Genomic DNA, 22,049 nt, shown 5'->3' on the forward strand with positions numbered 1-22,049 from the left:
GTTATTTCATGTGGAAAATTCCACAGCTACAGAATTTAAAAACAGTTTAATTAATACTTAAGCCATAAGAGGGTTTATTGTGATTCTTAGATATGAGATGTCAAACCTTGAAACAATGCTATAACATTTTTGTGTTTGTGTGTGTGTGGTACACAGGCCTCTCACTGTTGTGGCCTCTCCCATTGCAGAGCACAGGCTCCGGACGCACAGGCTCAGCAGCCATAGCTCACGGGCCCAGCCGCTCTGCGGCACATGGGATCTTCCAGACCAGGGCACGAACCCGTGTCTTCTGCATCGGCAGGTGGACTCTCAACCACTGCGCCACCAGGGAAGCCCTATAACATTTTTAATGTTTGAAAAGCAACTTTCCTTGCATTTGGATAATAATGATGATGACTTTTCAGACATAGTTGTGATTTTTTTGCAAGAAGACAATGTCTGAGTAAGATTTGCTGCCACTCTGAACCTTTAGTACTTCACAAAGTATGAGAGGTACATGTTTGCTTTTCCTTCCAGCTTCTTCATCTTATTGGTACTTATACCTTTAAAAGGGTGTACTCTCTGAGCTAGTACATGCTACTTAAGAAGTGAACACACTCTTAAAAGTAGTTGGTGGAAAAGTTCATTAATATTCTATGTATGTGGCCCTTGTACTCTCCTGTACTCTCTCTCTTTAGAACGCTCTTAGAAAAGCATTATCGGGCTAGTAATAAGTCAGAACTTTGGTAATCACTGGGTCATGGGCTCTCAGACAGCCTGCCCTCCCATCCTCTGCTTTTATCTTGGTTCTGCTCATAACACTTAAGCCCAACTCCGATGCTAAATACAAGGTACATGAAACTCTCCCTCCCTCTAGGGAAAACAGAGCTCACTTGACCCCTGATCCTTTTGTAATGTGTGGGATCACAGACTGAGGCAGAATTAACTTTAAACATTGTCGAGCAGCCCCCTCTACAACCTCCTTATGGAGTCACTAGCCACACCTGGCTTGTAGACGTCTCATCACCAGGAACCTCCTGCCTCACACAGAAGTGGGCTCCCTATTCAGAAAGGTATCACTGTTGCCAAGAGAGAAGGCAGGAACAGTGAGCAGTCATCAAAGTCGTGGACATATTAGGACTTTGAATTTTATTTGCTCAGCAGGGAGAGCTAATTTAAGCAGAGGAATAATCTGAGCAAAGCTTTACTTCTAGAAAGTGAATTTGGCAGTTGTATAGAGACAAGACATAGCAGATTGGGTCAGGAGGCAGGGAAATCACATAAAAGATTATTGCGGAGCACCTAGTGAGGAGTACTGAGGACCTCAGTGTAGGTGAAGGGAGCACTGAAGCCCTGGTTTATAACGTTGATGGTTCATCACGGTCACCTTGGCAGCTTTTCTCAACATACAGATGCCTGGGACCCATGCCGAGTCTTTTTTTTTTTTTTTTTTGCTATCTGGTTTATAAATATTCCAGAGGTGATTCTGCTGTGCTGACAAAACTGAGATCTGCTGAAATAATAGTAGCCGTGCTTACTGAGCAATTTGAGGTTGTGCCAGGCTCTTTACTCAAAATAACTCACTAAATCCTCTCTGAGCTACCTGCTGTTTTATGCCCAATTCACAGATGAGGAAACTAAGCACAGAGAAGTTAAGTCGGTGGCCTCAGGTCACATAACAAGTCAGTTATGTGAGAGCCAGGATCAGAGCGCAGACTAAAATAGGATGAAAAAGCTTGGTGTTTTGTTCTGTTATTTGCTTTGAAAATAATATGAAATTAAATTAGCTAGCTTTTCCTAAAAGATGAGATTTTTAAAAAAATCTGTAGAACTGGAAAGTCACACTCAGGATTCTTAAAAAAAGGTGTGTGCTTAAAATGTTAAATTACAGGAAAAATGATTTATTTAAATCATTTTTAAATAAAATGAGCCAGCCCAGCATGCGTTTCCTGGCTTTTTGTTTCTCCTACTGCTACCAGCAGAAGAACAGAAATATGATGTCATTTGATACCCGCGTACCACCCCTTCCCCCCTCCCCTGCCACCACTGAGCTAATGAAAGAGTACAATAAAATATTTCTGATTCAGGAATTCCTTTGCTGACAAAAACAAAAGCCCAAAAATAACATTAATAATAATGTTATTAATATGTTATTAATGTTAATAATAATAAATGTTTCTGTCCATTAATAACAGAAACATTTAAAATTCCTTATAAAGAAAAAGAAAAAAATAAAAATCACCCATATTGTCCCCATCTGAAGGTGATAATGTTAACATTCTTCCAGAAGCCTTCTTTTAGTATTGGTTTTAAGTCTTTATTTCATTGGAGGTAAAAACTTGACCTATTAATATGGTTTATGATGTTCATATATTTAAGGTTTGGATTACCCACTGATGGAAAAAGTCCGTCATTTATAAATTTATTTTGGCAAAGGGCTATCTTTCCTAAACGGTGCTCCACAGAATGTTAGTTCCACAAGGTGTTAAATAGTATTCTACGAAAAAACAGGGCTACATGGCCAAGTAAGTTTGGGGAATGCTGCATACCACCATTCTCATCTTGGCAATTCACAACAAACATGAAGCACTAAGAAATCATGCAGAAAGGCACTTGTTTGTTTAACCTAGCATTTCTAGTAGCCTTTCCCCACTTTTTGTGGAAAGACTTTAAATAGCTTTCTTATATTGCATAGTTTGGGACATGCTTGGATAGCATACAAGGTAAGGCACAAACTCATTTTTCTCCCAAGTAGTCAGTTTTCCTATTTACTGAATCGTCTCTCCCTTCCTGCTTGCTTATGAGGCTTTCTTTATCGTACATTAAATTCCTAAATATCTTGGGGTCCCTCCTAGAGCTGACTTTTGGCTTATGTATTATTTCAAGATAGGGCATCTGTCAGTATTTTTGAGGGAAGCACATTTGAGTATAGAATAAATCACCTTTAATAGCTACAGCCATGCCCTGGTATATCTGAGTATCAAATGTGAACTTTCCAGTAATAAAGTTGAGGCCAAGTGAGTCATCAGGTGTGGAGTCTACTGAAGAAATTTTTGCATTGGGTAGGAAGTCAGACTTGAAGGGATATGCAACATTTTTTTGGTAATTGGCCACATCATTAGCAGTTTCAGTGGGCAAGGGCTGTATTCCCCCCACCCTTTTTCCCAATTAACAAGAATGATGGTACTTAGCAACCTAAGGTTAGTCAAGACTCAATTTTGAGTCAGATGTATTTGGAAACTTGTCCATACGTATTTTCCTTTACAATATTCTGGCTTCATGAGGCAATTTAGTAAAATTATACCCGAACTACTTAAGATTATAGAATTAATCACATTTCATCTTGAGTTGCAAGTTTTAATTGATCTAATTCTCATGGCCTGGAACTAGCAGGGACCACATGAATTTCTTTTTTACGTGGTTGTGAGGCTAGTACTTTTTTGTTTGTTTTTGTTTAAAATATCAGATTGATTAGCCCACATTTTGGACACCTAGAACCCACATTTTAGATACTTAAATGATGCTAAATCCCCTTTCAATTGTATGATACAGTATACAGAAAACTTTCCCCCAGTTTCCTTGGGGAAAGAAGAAAGTTAAGAAAAAGCAAAACCAAACATTTATATATATAAAAGCATGTCTGGATGGAGAAACTCTAACATGTTACTGGTGGTTATAGACAGATGATAAAAGTTTGCTGGGGGCTTCCCTGGTGGCGCAGTGGTTGAGAGTCCGCCTGCCGATGCAGGGGACACGGGTTCGTGCACCGGTCCGGGAAGCTCCCACATGCCGCGGAGCGGCTGGGCCCATGAGCCATGGCCGCTGAGCCTGCCCGTCCAGAGCCTGTGCTCCGCAACGGGAGAGGCCACAACAGTGAGAGGCCCACGTATCGCAAACACACACACACACACACATAAAACAAACAAAAAAGTTTGCTGGGTATCTTCTGTTCTTCAGATTCAACTGTGTACCCCTGGTAGAATGACCAGGATGAACTACATCCATGGGCTTGCTCCCCTGCCCTCTGGTTTCTGGTTCAGTTCGGTGACTGGAGAGAGAGGGAGGAGGGTGAGGCTGGGGTATTGATTTCCCTGGCCCCTTATTTGCAGGATTGCCGTGCTGGCTGAATCCCTCAACTGAAGGTCACAGCTCCTCACCATAGGGGCTCCTCCATATGGCTCTCTCCTGGGTTCTGGTAACCACTACCTCCTTTTGCCCTTTGAGCCTCACTGTTTCGAGCTCCATCACAATCCCTGGTGATTTCCCTTGGCACATCCTAAAAATAGCAGTGATCACTGACCAAATAGTCCACTGTCAGCATTAAGATCTAGGTGCTCACTTAAATGCTGGTTACTGTCAGTTATCTCTTGGCTAAATGGATGTGCACTTACACCTTGTTTTTCTCTTAGATCCAAGAGTTGAAGACTGGCTCCTCATGTCCTCGCCTCTGCCACAAACTGTCATCCTGGGACTCTATGTCTATTTTGTCACATCCCTGGGACCAAAGCTCATGGAGAATCGAAAGCCCTTTGAACTCAAGAAAGCGATGATAACGTACAATTTTTTCATAGTACTCTTTTCTGTGTATATGTGTTATGAGGCAAGTGTCTTCAGTATTCCTAACGGGAGAATTTTGCCTGAGTCTTTATGTTTGTCTGTCATGATGTTTCTTGTTATGACTGTAAGGGTAACTCTCCAAGATTTAAGAAATTTCAGAAACTTAGCTCACTAGAGTAGATGTTTGTCAAAAAATTGTTACATATAGACCAGATATTGAACTCCTTAGAGGATCTCAGTATAGTCTGCCTCACAGGTGGTGAGAAAAATTAAGTCCAGGGACTTGCACGCAGTTAGCCATAAAAGATGATTGAATGAGTCCATAAATGTTAAATTTTAAGGAAACTCAGAGTTGGAGAAATTAGATAACTTACTCAAAGTACTGTAGGTGGTAAGTGGAGGACTGATATTTGAATCCAGGTCGGTCTGACATCAGAGCTCATCCTGACTCTAATGAGTTGACATCATCATGGTAGCAGCTTTGGGTTCTGCATGCCCTGATGACCTGTTAGGTGGCAGACTGTTTGGTTTGATTTAGCTGGGCTTTGTTGGAGACAGAGATCTTAGACTCATACAAAGCAGTAGGTGAGGGAAGCTGTCCCTTAACTGTCAATAAGAGAGGTGGAGAACTTCTAGGACCCAAAAGCAGACTTATGTATGCTCTCTCTCCCCTCTGCTGATTACAAGTCTCAGCCATCCTCCCTTACCTGCTTTTCTGGGATTTCTTGCTTCTCTTCCAATGCTGGTTGGCTTCCTCATCCTATTCTCCTTACTTACTTCCTCTGCAGCATAGCCTATGCTTCCTCACAGCTGGGTCCCAGAAGGGCCTCGCATGACCTCTCCAGCCTCTCTAGACACCATGGCCTCTGCACATGCATCCTTCCAACCTGATTCCTGCCACGGATCCGCCTGATCAGATCACCTTAAATCTGCTCTGGCCTCATTTCTCACGGCCTTCCTGAAGTCTGGACTTCCTTTGCTGCCTTCTACTTTATTTCCAAAATTAACTCACAGGTCACCTTACTCTCCTTTCTGGAGCATAAGCAACTGAAAGGGAAGGAGTAATAGAATAGAGCTAGGGAGCAGAAAAAATACATGCTTTGGGCAAGTTATCAGAGATAGGATATTGCCTACTATAGGACAGTGCTAAGAACAGACCTGGAAGCCAGGAGACTAGGGACTAGTTTGTCCCAGTTGCACTACTAACTAGCTACCTGATTTTGAACTAGTCATTTAAATACTCTGGGCCTCACTTCTCTCATTTTATAGAGTCAGGATTGACCTTGTCTCTCAGATCCCTTTATGCTCTGTGTCTGGTTGTACCATTGAATGTGATGTCCCCAAATATATTTCTCTGCAAGGAATCCAGTTATAACCAGTAAGTTTTGGTTTCTGTTTTAGCAATTACAACATAAAAGGTTTGAGAATATCTGAATCTGAGAGTTTCTATCTCCCATTAACCAGTAATACTAGAGTAACTTATATGCAGTTTTGGGGATTTTTACCTGCCAAATATAAATTATTACTCTTCCTTTGTGAAAGCCTAAAATATAGACATATATGTCAAAAGCTCTGCAGGCTTTTGGAATGTTCTTAAACTTAATATCAGGAAAGCATTAAGTTCTACTTTCTATTTAAACAAAGACTTTTGACAGCTGAGCAGCACATCACCTCCAGGACACATTCAAATGCATGGTTTATTGGGTGGGGCACAATTACATTTGCTCTACAGAGTGAACCCCTCTACTAGGGATGTTAGGGCAAATATGAGTAAGGTGAGAGGAAGTACATCAGACTAAAGGAACCCACATGCCTCATTTTATAGTGATGGTTTGAGTGTGCTAGTTACTTGGCCCCAGTCAAGAAATAAAGAGAGACCAGTGAAGACCCTGAAGAAGGCTACATCCCACAGCTTCTCCTATTTGGTGCAGCACTTGTTTGGCATAGGGTAGCATGGGGAATCAGTCATCCCCATCTGAGTGGATGGACTTAGAGTGTTACTTGCATCAGTCAGAAGTGAGTCTAAGTGCAAAAGAATAGGAAGATGCTCACTGACAGATCAGGATTTTGTAAAACAGATTTAACTAGTTCTGTACCACATTCCCTTGTTCCTTTGAGAAAATTCATTGACGTGTTTTTGTAAGATACTTTTCTCACCCATGATATATGTCTTATACTTTTCTGAATCTTAATTCTCAAGATTTCATAATTTACCAAGTTAATAGTGTGATTAATTTATATTACAAATCAAGCTAGGAGCTAGTCTCAATCAAAAAGGATAGTGTTTTTAAATACCACAGTGTAAGTAGTTTTTCTTTCTCCTTCATTTCTTTTCTTTTTACCATTAAAATGTCATTCTGATTATGCCTCATAAACTTTTGCCTTTAGAAGTTAATTTACTGTAAAGTTGTCATTTCAGCTTTAACAGTAATTAAAAGTGCAAACTTGTAATGTAATAGAAAATGATATAATCCTTATGCTGAGAAAGAAGACATCCTAGGGAAGATGTTGGCATTCAGGAGAATAGGACTCCAGAGAAGAACTGGTCATATTGTCAGAACACTAAATTAAGCCAGCCATTTAATATAAATGTTAATTTTAAATTAGAACCCTTAGTTTTTCATTTTCAGGTACTGTTTTAAAAGGAGACCTTCCCACCGTCAAACTGAAAGAACGTCAATGTAATCTTTGAGTTAAGGTCCAGATTTATCAACAATAGGCTTTTTCTTCTCACCACTAGCCTAAGGTCACTTCGTGGGTGTGTTGGAATTAAGGCTTGCCAGACTGCACTTTCTTGTTAGTATTTTCATCTCTTACTTGTCATGTGAATCCAAAGCAAAATTAATACGCGAGTCTTGTATTTGGTCAATCTTGATTTAAAAGCTATGGACTATCACTTCACGTTACATCCACTAGCCGAGATAGGAAAAACCCAGTTGATGCAGCCATCGGATGAGTACATTGAGAAAGCTGCTTTGCTCATTTATTTGTTGACTAATTGCAAAGGCTAGAAGTTATCAGAAAAGAGTGATTTCAGACTTAGTCACCCCTTTGAGAGTACACAGACATGTGCACAAGCACATAGAGATGTACATAAGGTCAAGCACTTACCAGTATTTGCTGTTCAAACAAAACATTCTTAGTATTTTGTTCTCCACTATATTAGAATAATCATTCCAAGAAATAGGTATTTTAGTTAGTACACAGTTTATATAAATGTGACTTTAAAATTTTGAAAACTCTTTTTTTAACATCTTTATTGGAGTATAATTGCTTTACAATGGTGTGTTAGTTTCTGCTTTATAACAAAGTGAATCGGTTTGAAAACTCTTGATGCTTTGATATCAAGCGAATTCCTGGTTTGTAATTGTTCTAGCCCGCCTTTCCTAATGGACTGACTGCTGACTCAGCTGAGAATGTAATGAAGAGACATACTCAAAACTACCTTCATTGTAGCCATTGAGCAAATATTTCCTTCTTTAATATGCATGTGCTCTCTTGCAGTTTGTGATGTCTGGCTGGGGTACAGGTTATTCCTTTCGATGTGAAATTGTTGACTATTCACACTCGCCTACAGCATTGAGGGTAAGTTTCTTTTTGGAAAAACTTGTAACACAAAATCAACGTTAAAACTTTTTGGACTCTATTTGTAAACACTGAATGTGAAATCAGAATTAGTAAGTGACTCAATTATCAGAATATATGTGTTGAGAGAAAAAGCTAAAAATTACAAGAAAAAAAAATCAAAGAAATTCAGGTGTGTAATTTTCTGTAAAATGAAAACTGGTGCTTTTCTTTGTGAATTTCTTGGATTTAAAAGTAAATTTATGTCTGGTTCTTCAAAAAACAGAATTACCATATGATCCAACAATTCTACTTCTGGGTATATACCTAGAAGAATTGAAAGCTGGGATTCAAAGAGATATTTGTACGCCAGTGTTCATAGCATTCTTCACATTAGCCAAAAGATGGAAGCAACCCACGTGTCCATCAGCGGATGAATGGATAAACAAATAGTGGTATATACATACAATGGAATATTTTTCAGCCTTAACAAGGAAGGAAATTCTGACAACTGCTACAGTGTGGTTGAGCCTTGAGGACATTATGCTAAGTGAAATAATCTAGGTACAAAGGGGCAAACAAATACTGTATGATTCTGTTATACGAGGTACACAGAGTAATCAGATTCAGAAATAGGAAGTAAAATGGTAGTTGTCAGGGGCTGGATTCACCAATGGGGACTTACTGTTTAATGGATACAGAGTCTCAGTCCTATAAGAGGAAAAGAATTCTGTGGATAGACGGTGGTGATGGTTGCACAAGAATGTGAATGTACTTAATGCTACCAAACTGTACACTCTAAAATGGTTAAGATCGTAAATTTTATGTAATGTGAATTTTGCCAAAATTAGAAAAAATAAAATTTTCTTCCATGTAAAAATAAATAAATAAATTCATATCTATGTGTGTTTCTGCAGATGGCACGCACCTGCTGGCTTTATTACTTCTCCAAATTTATTGAGCTCTTAGATACTGTGAGTATATAATCACCACATTTGGTAAATGTTTGATGTTTCAATGAGAGCAATAAACTGTGAGTGTACAGTTGTCTTATAACTTTGGTTATCTCTGTTCCTCAGGCAGACCTCATATTATCTTTTACTTTTTATTATCAGTTATTTTAGAGAATAGGATAAACTTATTTTTCAGTCTTTTGCAAATGCCAAAAGATTTTCTTCTATATCAACCACCTGGTTAAGATAAGAATGTAACTAACACATATACTACAAAGCTATGTCTCTATATAGATGGATGACAGCTGTTTTGTGAAGTAAGTTCAAGAAGCAAAGAGCAGAGAATATGTTGCCTTTGGTTCTTTATAACAAAGCACTGTGTCATCCATACTCCTTTAAGAAGATAAATGCTTCAAAATTCATAAACTTATACTAGAATGTTAGCTTATCCCTGGAATATCAGTAATTTTGGTAACATCAAAACTATTTCCATCTGCCTTTCTGAAGTCCATGTTTACTGGTCTTCTCCCTTCCTGAGTATCAACTCTGACTTTGAGTGGCTAGGCCTGGGAGAAGCAAGTACCATGGATTAGGATCCATGATGAGAGGAGAAAGCCATGCGCCTTTATTTCCAGAAACAAAGGAAAGCTGGCTATTTATTTTGTTTTTGTGGCATGTGGATCTCATTTATCTGGAATCAGTTCGGGGCCTAAGACTGACACGTGTTTTCTCTCTTCAGAATATATACCACTACACTTCTGGTAGCAAATTGCAGTATGCTTTACCTTCTCAGCTGGCTATACGTAATGTTAGAATTAGAAAGGAGAATTTAGTGAGTGTAGAATCCAGTGGTTCTCAAACATTAGCATGCATTAGAATCACCTGGAGGACTCATTAAAAACACGTGTGCTTGGATCCCACCCGCAGAATTTCTGATTCAGTACGTGTTCGATGGGGCTCAAGAACTGGCATTTCTCTCAAGTTCTCAAGTGCTGTTATTGCTGTTGGTCCAGGGTCCACACTTCAAGAACCCCTGCTGTAGTCCAGTGGTTCTCAACCGCTGTGGTGCTGGAGACCTAACTGCGTTAGAAAACAAAAACCTGGGCCCTGCCCCCAGAGATTTGGTATCAGATGGTCTGGAGTTAGAGACCAGGCATGGTTATTTAAAAACAAAAAACAGACCTTCCTGGTCACTGTAATATGCAGACAGGGTTGAGAACCACTGACCTAGCCTGGAGCACTAAATCTGAAGAGAAATGGAAGCCAGAAAGTTACAAGACTTGTCCAGAGGAACACCACTACTGACTAGGACCTAGGACCCCAGATTGCTGGTTTATGGCTTTTTCTGTTGCACCGTGTTGCCTTCCTCCACGTGCATAAGCAAAAGCATTTTGACTTCATCGTTCCTGCTTTGCATGTTCTCAGTTTCAGCTTCCATAAGGAAACTTGCTGCTCTGTGTTCTTCCCTGAACCACATTTCTCAACTACTCTTAGGAACGCTTTTGTTTCTGCTACTCTGTTTAGTCCTGTACTTAGAAGTCTAACTCATCACTGGTCTTCTGCATTTTGAATATTTTTGAACATTTAATTCTGCTTTTGAATATGTTTTTGAACCCCCCCCCTCCACAAAGCCTTCCTCTTCTACCTCTTTGTTTGTCGTTTCTGTAAACCACTGGATACATTCAATCTGGATGGTGCCTCTGTTGCCCTTCTCATTTTTCCTAAGCTGCTTTGCTTTCTTTTCCACCCTACTTCCCCAATTAACTCTTCAAGTATTTCCCTCTTCCTCTTTCTTTAATAATAATTTGCTAACTTCAGATTTGCTACAAGTCCTCTTTTAGTTTGCTTAATCCCTTATCTAACTTGGTAGGATGTGTTAGTTAGGGAGCAGTGTAGAAATTCAGTCCTAGGACTTAAGAGTCTCTGCTTCCCCATATATTTCAAAATCCACGTGGGTTTTTTTTTAAACCAGTAACATTTTTTCAGTAATTTTTGGTCATATTCTTCACTTTATATCTTTGATTTTTAAATCTTCATTCAATATCTTTTCACCTTTTTATTGATTCTTGCATGACTAGGCATCGTACCCAAGTTCTCTCATACTTATTAGCTTTTGAGCTGCCTCTTGGAGAATCAGCTGCTTCTACAGGCATTCTGTAAGGCAACTCTTTCAAAGCACATTACAACGTGGAATAATTTGCACTTTGCCAATAGTTTTGTAACACTAGATAAATTATTGCATGATTTTATATGAACTTGATTTTCTTTAAATTATTTCAGATCTTTTTTGTTCTGCGTAAGAAAAATAGTCAAGTGACTTTCCTGCATGTCTTCCATCATACCATCATGCCATGGACCTGGTGGTTTGGAGTCAAATTTGCCGCAGGTAGCCAAGGGAGAGTTGGGATCATGTGTTACAATTGATTACGTTTCTGTATGCTATAAGCATAAATTCTGTCCTTAAATGTGATTTTAAAGAATCTCAAAACATCAAAGAATCACTTTGATCAAACTTCTGACTTTCATTATCTGAAACATAAACATAGGACTCCTAACTAGATCTCCCCTCCACCCCCCAATACTCTTTAATATGTAAGACCTTTAGGTATAGTCTTCTACACATATCCTTTAGTTGTTTTGTTTGGATTTTATTCTTGTCCTATATAGTTCTATAACTATTTTTAAATAAATAATTAACAAACAAATAAAATGGCAAAATCCTTGGCTTTATAGGAATATAGTTAGATAACTTATTCCTTGTGTTTCTAGGAAGTTAGAATGTTTATCTCAAGTTCCATGTCTTCTTTGCTTTCAAATTTCCAAAAACTGATACACATCCCAATCCCTAATAACTCTGTAAAGATGTGTCGAATTGCAGTTTCCCACCTTCCCTAAACATCCTACCATAGTAAGGATGTTTTGATATTGTTTTTAGGTCAAAAATAATTTAACTCAAAAGCTTGGCAAACAGGTTCTTTAGTTGGTTTTGATTTTATGCTTCTGAACATCTAGAATATGAGAAAACAGAAAGGTAAGTAATTTTACCTATCATAAATTTTTAAATAAGTGATATCCTGAAGGATATAGTCTTACTAGCAAAAGTTGTTTGGGGGATTTATGTATGCTAGTTTTTTCAATTTAAGAAGTCTTCATGTCAGCCTGCAGCCCATACTAGACAAAGCTTTAACATTTCTGTGAAGAGCTCACCTCTATTGGGTTTTCTGACTTGGTAAGACTGAAAGGAAAGAGAAATCACAATTGAGGAACTCTTGTTTGAGTTTTAGACTCTCTAGGCATGGGGAAAATTTCTGCATGTCTCAGAGCATGAGGGGACATGGATAAGCTAGTGGCTAGAAGAAGATGGCAGAACCTAGGGGAGCTGGAAGGGCTGTCCCTACCTTGGCCTAAGGGCATCAGATTTTCCAGCATGTAAAGTAGCTCCTTGCCCAAAATTGGCATTTATCTGTTGAGGATTTTTTTTAAAGGAAATGTAGTTGTTTTTCTTATAATGTATATGTGTTAATTTAAAAATTTAACTCACATTATAACAAGATAGTCTCATCTGTGTCCATTTTACAAATTGAAGGTAGTTATATTATTTTTTTTTTTTTTTTTTTTTTTTTTTTTTTTATTAATTAATTTATTTTTGCTGGGTTGGGTCTTCGTTTCTGTGCGAGGGCTTTCTTTAGTCGTGGCAAGCGGGGGGCCACTCTTCATCACGGTGCGCAGGCCTCTCACTATCGCGGCCTTTCTTGTTGCGGAGCACAGGCTCCAGACGCGCAGGCTCAGTAGGTGTGGCTCACGGGCCCAGCCGCTCCGCGGCATGTGGGATCCTCCCGGACCGGGGCACGAACCCGTGTCCCCTGCATCGGCAGGCGGACTCTCAACCACTGCGCCACCAGGGAAGCCCGGTAGTTATATTATTTAATCTCCATTATTTTTCTTTGCTTTCTGTGTTTTTATTTTCTCTCACGTGTATATTGTGCCTCTCAGTTCTTTCTACAGTGGTATTTCTTAACACTATTTTTTTTGGTGAAAATTAGAAAATACCTAAACATCCAGTAATAGAATGGTTATGATGTCTTGTGTTTATAATTGTGAAATGCAAATGATATTGAAAGACATTTAGCTCAAACTTTTGTTAAGAAGCTTGGCTCCTAAATTATCAGAAATAGATGGCTATTCTTACTATTCTGTTTTTAAAGTATGCTAGACAAGGTATTTTCACACCCTTAGAACTTACTTATTCAGATTTCTTCCCTGAGACCAGATTATTCTATTACAACACTGAAAAATAAATATAGATTAAAAATGTATAGGAAGACAATACCCCAAAAACAGTGATTTAGAGAAATCGACACAAAAGTGGTCTCCCTCTCCTTCTTTATCCATCTCTGCATTTTCTAATTTTTCTAGTTTGAATATCTGTTGGTTCTATAATGGGAAAAAATAAATTTTATTTGAAGAATAGAGTTGAGCATTTTTCTAGTTTCTCTCTTTGAGTCCATTGATAGTCTGGTTTCCATTTAAAAAACAAGCAATGCTTTCAATAATGAACATTTAAACGTATAATATTCCTCAATTTTTCAATGTTACCATGTACATTAAGCACTTCATAGTGGATTCATTGTCCACACCTCAATTCCCCGTCGGCTTTACAAAATGTAAGTGGTAGAAAATAATGTTTTCTTCTCTCTCATATGTTCCATGAGTTGGCACTTCTGCTCAGTCTCATGTGTGGAACCTAGTAAACCCTTGTACAGCACACCTGGTATCTATTCAGTGACAAGCACAGCAACAAGAGCTGAGGTATTCCCAGAAGTGTGGTGTGGCATTGGCTTTCATTCCTAGAATAAAACTGTCCAGTTTAAACTGTCCTTTCAAAAACTTGAGCACAGCTGATATCTATCTAGTATTTAATTTCCTGTTTGCCTGTTGTACTCCTCCCTGGGATAATAGCAATCCACCTTTTCTTTTGAACGTGATGAAAATATTTCTGAGGCAGGTTTTTATATTAATTATGTATATACTCCTTCCCAGAGATATGGAGAGTTGTGATAATTACCCAGGTGGTTCCTTTATTTTTTTTCCAAACCAAAGGAGTAAAATGTGATGGTACTAATTATAATTCATCCTGAGATGTTTGCTTTTCAGAACTATTATGAAGAAGAAAACAAGCTTAGAAAATACTTTATTAGAAAAGCCTTCCAAAGAAGATATGAAAAGCATTACTAATTAAAATGTGATTGTTCTGTGAACAAACATTAAAATAACTTATCAGAAAATAATCATTACTAGAGAAAATAAGCAAGTTAATTTGATTTGATAGCTTATTTTGATCAGTAACCCTTACTGAACACTCTTAGCTACACTAGTGCTTTGTTAAATTCCTGTCTGTAGAAGCCTCATTTTAGGACATTTAAATGGTGAAAGTTTCTGAGTGGAAAATAGAACTCTTCTACCAAAAACTGGGAGAGGTGTCTTGGTGAGAAAGGCTCAGTCGAATGTAGTTCATTATCAAGCATGAAATAGATTTCCTGTGGTATATGTAATTGTGAGACAAATGGACTTGAGAGGTATTTGGCTTGTCCCCATGTTAAGCAGCTTGACTCCTAATCTATTCTATTTTTAAATTAGCCTAAGAAAAGGTGTTTTCATACCATACTAATTTATTGATTCAAGTTTCTTTTGGGAAATAAGACTAATCCAAATGTAAATAATAAAAAGCTGGGAGGTTGTTAATAAGCTTCATTAATTCAGTTTCTTCTGACTTGAAATTTGTGATAATTACAGGATTAGCTGAAATTTGATTTACTTAGGAAAGTTTATGAAGCACAGTATAGGCATAAAAGAGGACTTTAGGGGAATATTTAAACTACTTAAAAGTAATTATTTAAAACAGGTATTTTAAGGGTGTACTTTGGCAGTGGTAGTATTTAGAAGTATTTAGAAGTATTTAGAAGAATCTAGCATTGCTGCAAATTATGAATGATTTTTTAAAAAAATAATTATTTCTTCCATGAAACAATTTTTATGACATTTCTCCTTAGAAGATTGTGGTTGAAGTAATAAATTTGTATTTTGCTTTAAACTTTCTATAACTCATAGTGTTCATGGATTCAGAGCCCTTCCTCTAACATAGGCAAATCTGTGAGGGTTTTGCTTAATTTCGAATCAAAGAATATTAGAATAAATAAAATAGCATATTTTGGAGAAAAATTTAAATTCTAGGTCAGTATTACTAAGCTGATTCAGGCTGTGCATAAACGAATGGAAGATTCTTCAGATTGTGCATCTTAGGAAAGAGACACTAGGGAAGAGTTTTGGTTTTTTTCCCTACCATCAACTGAAACACTCTGTTACCCCTTCCACTGTACTACTGATCCAGCTAAAGACAATTGTAACAATTTTTGCTTATATTCCCCCCAGGGTCCTTTTCTTCTATTCTAAATTGAAAGTGGATCAGTGGGAGATGTGGTGAGATTTAGAAGAGGAAAACCAGGATAGGAAGGCACAATTGATAATAGTCAAATAGAAGCAGTAAGGAAAGATGATTTAACAATTAATAAATGTTTATTTTGGAAAAACAATGATTGATTAAAGCAAACTTAGGACAGCTTGGTAATGAAAGCCAGTGGTTTTACTGCCAAAATTTTGTGGCACTTGGACTTCCCTGGTGGTTCAGTGGTTAAGACTCCATGTTTCCACTGCATACTGCAGCGGAACAGGTTTGATCCTTGGTCAGGGAAGTTCCGCATGACATGCAGTGCGGCAAAAAAAAAAAAAAAATTGTGGCACTAAAAGTATTTATGGAAAACTATTGAGAATGGAAAAAGTTAATTTGATTCCACACAATGTTATGTAAAATAATATTCTTAGTGGCTTTATTCATAATAACCCAAATTGAAGACAACTCAAATATCTTTTAATGGGAGGATAGATACATTGTGATGCATTTATATCACGTAATACTACACAGCAATAAAAAGGCAATCACATGGTTGAATCTTAAAAACAGTATGTTGATTGAAAGAAGGTAGCCACAAAGAATACATCCTGTGTAATTCTATTTATATGAAGTTTTGTAACAGGCAAAACTAATAGTTGATGATGGAAGTCAGAATAACAGTTACATTGGGAGGAGTATGTTCTTGGAAGGGGCACATGGGAACTTTATGTGGCATCAGCAATGTTCTATATCTTGAATTTGGTGGTGGTAACATAGGTGTATACATGTGTAAAAAGTCGTCAAGTTAAAAAAAAATCATCAAGTTGTACACTTAAGATTGGTGTACTTTGTGTGCTTTATATATGTTAATTCTCACTAAAAATGAATTTGATTACTATTACTTAGCAATATATTATATTTAAAAGGAAGTCAACTTAGTTTGTTAAAGTAAACCCAAATCATAAGACTATTTTCAGGTTAAGATATCACAGAATAAAGTCATGCTAATTTATTCTACAAGATTTGTATTTTAGTTTTACTAACTGGATGTATTATCCAGCTCCCTCCAATTTTATAGCTATTTAACAATAGTGATATTTCATATATATTTTTCTTCCTACTAAAATTAAAGAAATAATTATATTAAAATTTCCGTTCAGAGAAAAATATGTCTCATTTTAAGGAACAGTGCCCCTATTTTACAATATTTTTTTCCAGGTGGTTTGGGAACATTCCATGCCTTTCTAAATACAGCTGTACATGTAGTCATGTATTCCTACTATGGACTGTGTGCATTGGGACCAGCCTACCAGAAGTATTTGTGGTGGAAAAAGTATTTGACATCATTACAGCTTGTGAGTAATTAATTTTCTTTAAAACCAGATACTAAACTAAACTGGAGTCCCTTGTCTTCCTTGTAAATGAGGATACTAACTAAAGAGCAAAGTTTACAAAACACAGGGATATAAATTGTCTGGCCTCTTACGGCATCCCCTCATTGTCCTTTCTTTGTTATGTGAACTTTTGTCAGGAACTTTATTGAAAGCAAAGCCTATTTGGTAGTCAAGAGGCTCAGACAACTAAACTAGCGTGTGTATCTTTATACTATTTTATGCATTTATATAAAATAAAAATATTTATGTTCAAAATTATGTGAACCTCATTATACATAATATTAAATTAGAAGTTAGACATTCCATATTCTAGGTCTAAATGACCTTGAGGGAATGTAACTTTGAGAGGATTATGAGCCTTCCTGTGTGCCTGCCTATCTAGTCCTAACATTTATAAGTCTATTTTTCCTCCAACTAGTAAAAGTACTGTGGGAATTAAAGGTGTAGAATGGTGGTGTAATATACATATTGACAAAAGTGACAACACCCTAAATAACCAACCATAAGGAAATGAAGAAGTAAATTATTTTAATTCCTGCTTGGGAATATTACAAAGTCATGAAAATTATTCACAAGTCCTTTCTTTTTAAGCATTTTTTATGATTGTAAAGTAATATGTCCTCATTGCAGAGAAATTAGAACATCTATACTGCATATAGAATTTTGTATCAGGCTTTTCTTTCACTTAACATACTCTTAAATGTTGTAGAAACTTTTTAATAATGTGGAAAAATACTTATATAGCAAAAAGAATACATGTTGTTCATTATTTTTTCAAATATGTTGATAATATTTACACAAACACACCTGCATAGAATGTTGAGGATGCTGCTTAACACTTTCTAAGGTTTCATTTTCTCGTCTGCAAAATGAGAGGAATAATTGTATCTACTACACAAGAATGTTCTAAAAGTTCCTTAAGATAATGCAAGAAGGGCTTCCCTGGTGGCGCAGTGGTTGAGAGCCCGCCTGCCGATGCAGGGGACATGGGTTCGTGCCCCAGTCCGGGAAGATCCCACATGCCGCGGAGTGGCTGGGCCCGTGAGCCATGGCTGCTGAGCCTGTGCATCCAGAGCCTGTGCTCCGCAACGGGAGAGGCCACAACAGTGAGAGGCCCACGTACCGAAAAAAAAAAAAAAAAAAAAAGATAATGCAAGGAAAGCTGATGATTATAACAGGAACAATGTGAAAATCTTAACTATGGTTATAACAGGATAGATTGGGTAATCATTATTTATTTTTATGTATAGATTTTATTTTCCAAAATTTCCACAGAACGCATGTTGCCTTTTAATCATGAGAAAAAATATATCCAAAAAATCTGGATGTTAGCCCAAAACATGTCCTTTTAAGACTGTGTAGAACGTTCTAGAACACAGAGCCCTTGGGCATCGCTAGGAGGGTCACCAATGCTCTCTCACTCCTTGCAGATTCTCTGCTGCAGTTGGCAGATAGGATGTATTTTTTATCTATGACGGTGGAGGACGGTGGCAGATATGTGGACTTAGCGATGCTTTGGCTCCTACAAAATAAGCGGGGCTCTAATTAGAATGTTTTTGTTCCCCTCCCCACCAACGGAAATATCCAGTCTACCAACAGGACAGAATGTTTGAAATCAAACTGCCCTAGAAAATTAGGCCATAAGGTAGTGGTCCTGTATGCATTCATCGGTCAAGGACTCAAGCCAGAGACTGATGGTTCTCTGAGTGTGAAAGGGCTGCTGCACTGCCCTGCTCCAGGGACATTTACATAGCTCCCCCTGGAGCTGTGCACTTTGGCAGGACTGAATAGTAGTTCCAAATTCCCATCTGCATTTTGACATTGTTCCACCCACTGTCATTCCCATAGAGGCTAGATTGAAAGATAAAATTCCCTGTCCAACAGTAGCCTGGATGTGGTTGGAGAGTGTTTAAACATAAGCAGACAAAGAATGCATTAAATAATTGCTCCATTGTGACTCTTCGTAGCTAAACAATACTTTTCATTCTTCTGTCTGTTAGGTCCAGTTCGTTATTGTCACTATACACATAGGCCAGTTCTTTTTCATGGAGGATTGCAAGTACCAGTTTCCAGTCTTTCTGTACATCATTCTGAGTTACGGGTGCATCTTTCTGCTGCTCTTTCTCCATTTTTGGTACCGTGCTTACACCAAAGGTCAGAGGCTACCCAAAACAGTGAAAAATGGAATCTGCAAAAACAAAGATCACTGAAATTCAAGCACAGCATAAATCTATGAATAAGACTGATATCTTGTCTTCCTTGACAATCAAGAGATATTTCCATGTGCAGTGCATTTTGTATATTTTTCAAAACCAAGAGCTTGTATTTTTATGATAAGTTATTGGGGTTTCTGATATTTGCGAGCCCAAAGCTCCCAGATAACAGTCTTCTGATAATTAGAGCCTAAAGCAGCCAGTTTTTCAGCTGCTTTTAAACCTAATCTAAAGGTTTTATTTAACACATTTTGTTAGATTGAAAGAAGGATGTGAAACAGTAGAGTACTCTTCAAAGAAGTCCAGTATAGATGAAAAATATCGTTAGATATTTTGAGCACGGACAGAGATCCATGCCGTACAGTAGATTCCTTCTGCCGGGTCTGGAAACCTTTGACTGTGGGCTCTGGCTTTGTTGCTTGTTGACTATATTCAGAAGACACTGTGTTTACTCTAAACTTAAATTCGCATTCTGAAGAGCTAATAGGGTGAACGTTAAGTGTATTTTTGATCAGTTATCATTTAAAATCACTAATGGTAATTTTTAATGGATCTTTCGAGTAGCCGGCACCAGTTTTGCTTGTAAGACTTCCTCACAACGCTTTTGTTGTGTAAACTGTTTAAAAGTGACAATCCTTTAGGGTAATACATTGATGCACTTGAAACTAAGGTTAAGTTATTATTTGAAAACAAGGTGATTTGTTCTGATGGCTTAACGAACACTTTGCTATCACCATTTTGCAATGAACTTTGTATATTTCGGGAAAGAGGTGAATTTATCAATGGAAAAAATAGTTGTCTGTGGTGTTGTAATGTCACTTTCTCATATCACGGTTTAAAGGATTATCTTGGTTAAATATATATGGTTAGATGTGTAAATGTTCATGTCACTGGCACACACTAAATGATTTTAGACCACCCAGGGATGGGTTAAGGGTGGCTTGTGAAGCGAAGATTTGGTGATAAGGGTCTCTCTCATAATGAGAGAGAGCAAGAGAGACTGTATAATAGTTATTGTTATAGATTCACTGCTTGGAAAATATTTTCCAGAATTATGAATTAATTAACAGCCTGGAATTCTTTTTTTCAAACTTATAAACTATATAATGAGGGACTGAAATTCATTTGCATAGCTCTCATTTCTTTAAAATTGCTACTTTCTAACAGTCATATTTTCTTGTTGGAGAACCCAATTACTGATCAGTAGAGTTTTGCCCAAGAAACAGCAATATTTGGACATTCTGAATTTTTCCACAGTGTTTTTTTTTCTTGTTCTATTTTACTTGATTTTGAAGGATTGCTTATGCTTGTATGACAGTAAGCAATTAGTACCCCAGTAATTGTGTAACATACAGTGATACTTATTGTACAACAAAGCCTGAGTTTTTACCAACTGTAAACTCCTAGAGTTAGGTGTCTCCCTCCAAATCCATTAATCTGTACCATGGACTTTTCTCTTCACACTCAGCAAATTAGTAAGGTTATTTGCCTTTAGTGACTTCACTCGCTTACAATATGAGAATCTGAGGGTTGATAAAAGGGGAGATTTCATTTTTTTTAATAAATAGTAAAGAACAGGAGAGCAAAGCTAAAAGAAACAGCAGCTCTAATTTATTTCTCTGTGAGAGTCTCAGGGTTCCTTAAGTGTTTTCCTGTTTTTCTCTTCAAATCCAACCAGTGCTAAAAGGAGGAGGTACGGTAGATGCTGTTACACATACACACAATTCCCAAAGACCCCAGTAGGGTAAAGACCAAAAGGAAGCAAAACTAAAAGAGAGAAAAACAGGAGAGTTTGTTTCTTCTCTTGCATACTTTCTGCCCTGCTCTGTACAACCCCTCCTTGTCTCCGTGTAGTCTTTAAAATGTTTGCTGTGCCTGTGAACTAACAGCAACATGTGACAGAATCACATTCTACATTATATGAATAGGAATGGAGAGCTAGAATGTTACATGAAAAGAAATCACAGCTGGCAGAGGTAACCTCCGTACGAAGAGCAGCAGATTAGAATGGGTATCACTGGATGTAGGATTGGACGGGCATTGTTTTATTAAACAGCTCTGTGGGTCACATAGAGTTTCTGCTGGAGTTTCATCCCACTTTTCAGGACCTTCTCGCCTTTAGTTTGCTTACCTAACAAATAAAAAGGCCAAAAGGCCAGCTGCAAAATCTGGCTTATGACATAAAGCTCTATGAATCCTTTAGAACCTATATCTATATTACAAATAAATGCAAATGTAAAATTTTAAATATCTGTGGGACATTGCCATTTTACAGTCTTAACTGAGTAGAATTCTTAACTGAGCAGACTACATTGTTACATAAATTATAAGATTATGATGTTACATTTCTTCAATTATCCTTTATCTCTGTTAACTACTTTTAACGACTGTGGAAAACTCTGTGGATACTGTCAAAGTTTGGGTTTGGTTTTTGGTGTGTGTATTATAATAAATTTGTGGTATCACATGCACATGTGTGTGTCTTTCATTTTGGAATCTAACTGCATGTGTTTGCATGGATGGATGGTTTTTAATATGAATATTCATTTAACCAAATCATTTTACACATTTGTTGTACACTTGTTATGTTCGGAGCCCTGTGCTAGACATTAGAGTGATACAAAATACAAAGATGCCTCCCACATAGTTGGGACCTCCTGGAGCTTGCAGGCTGGCAGAGGAGATTATGTTACAGGGAAGTGTATGATTGGTGCCATATGATTGAAGGTCGCCGCACTTAGCAAGCAGGTAGGCTCCATGAAGGTATTTAAATTTGGGTCATGTATTTAAGATGTACAGTTGTCGGGCTTCCCTGGTGGCGCAGTGGTTGAGAGTCCGCCTGCCAATGCAGGGGACACAGGTTCGTGCCCCGGTCCGGGAAGATCCCACATGCCGCGGAGCAGCTGGGCCCGTGAGCCATGGCCGGAGCCTGTGCTCCACA

General features: G+C 37.7%; 1 protein-coding gene across 5 annotated transcripts in view; it reads left to right on the top strand.

The window, feature by feature from the left end:
* The window catches only part of ELOVL7 (ELOVL fatty acid elongase 7), a 79,613-nt gene extending 58,034 nt beyond the window's left edge, over positions 1-21,579 (top strand). For 4 of the 5 annotated variants that reach the window (XM_032628055.1, XM_032628053.1, XM_032628054.1 and 1 more), the window contains 6 exons: positions 4,389-4,579; positions 8,041-8,121; positions 9,018-9,074; positions 11,334-11,439; positions 16,720-16,856; positions 18,896-21,579. In XM_032628055.1, the coding sequence (XP_032483946.1) occupies positions 4,389-4,579; positions 8,041-8,121; positions 9,018-9,074; positions 11,334-11,439; positions 16,720-16,856; positions 18,896-19,105 (782 nt within the window). In that variant the 3' untranslated portion in view covers positions 19,106-21,579. Of the gene's footprint in view, positions 1-4,388; positions 4,580-8,040; positions 8,122-9,017; positions 9,075-11,333; positions 11,440-16,719; positions 16,857-18,895 lie in introns of those variants that run through there. The other variant, XM_032628057.1, reaches the window with a different exon arrangement.
* Positions 21,580-22,049: the final 470 nt, after the last annotated feature.

The sequence above is a fragment of the Phocoena sinus genome, chromosome 3 (assembly GCF_008692025.1).
Source record: "Phocoena sinus isolate mPhoSin1 chromosome 3, mPhoSin1.pri, whole genome shotgun sequence".
In the NCBI taxonomy this organism is placed as follows: domain Eukaryota; kingdom Metazoa; phylum Chordata; class Mammalia; order Artiodactyla; family Phocoenidae; genus Phocoena; species Phocoena sinus.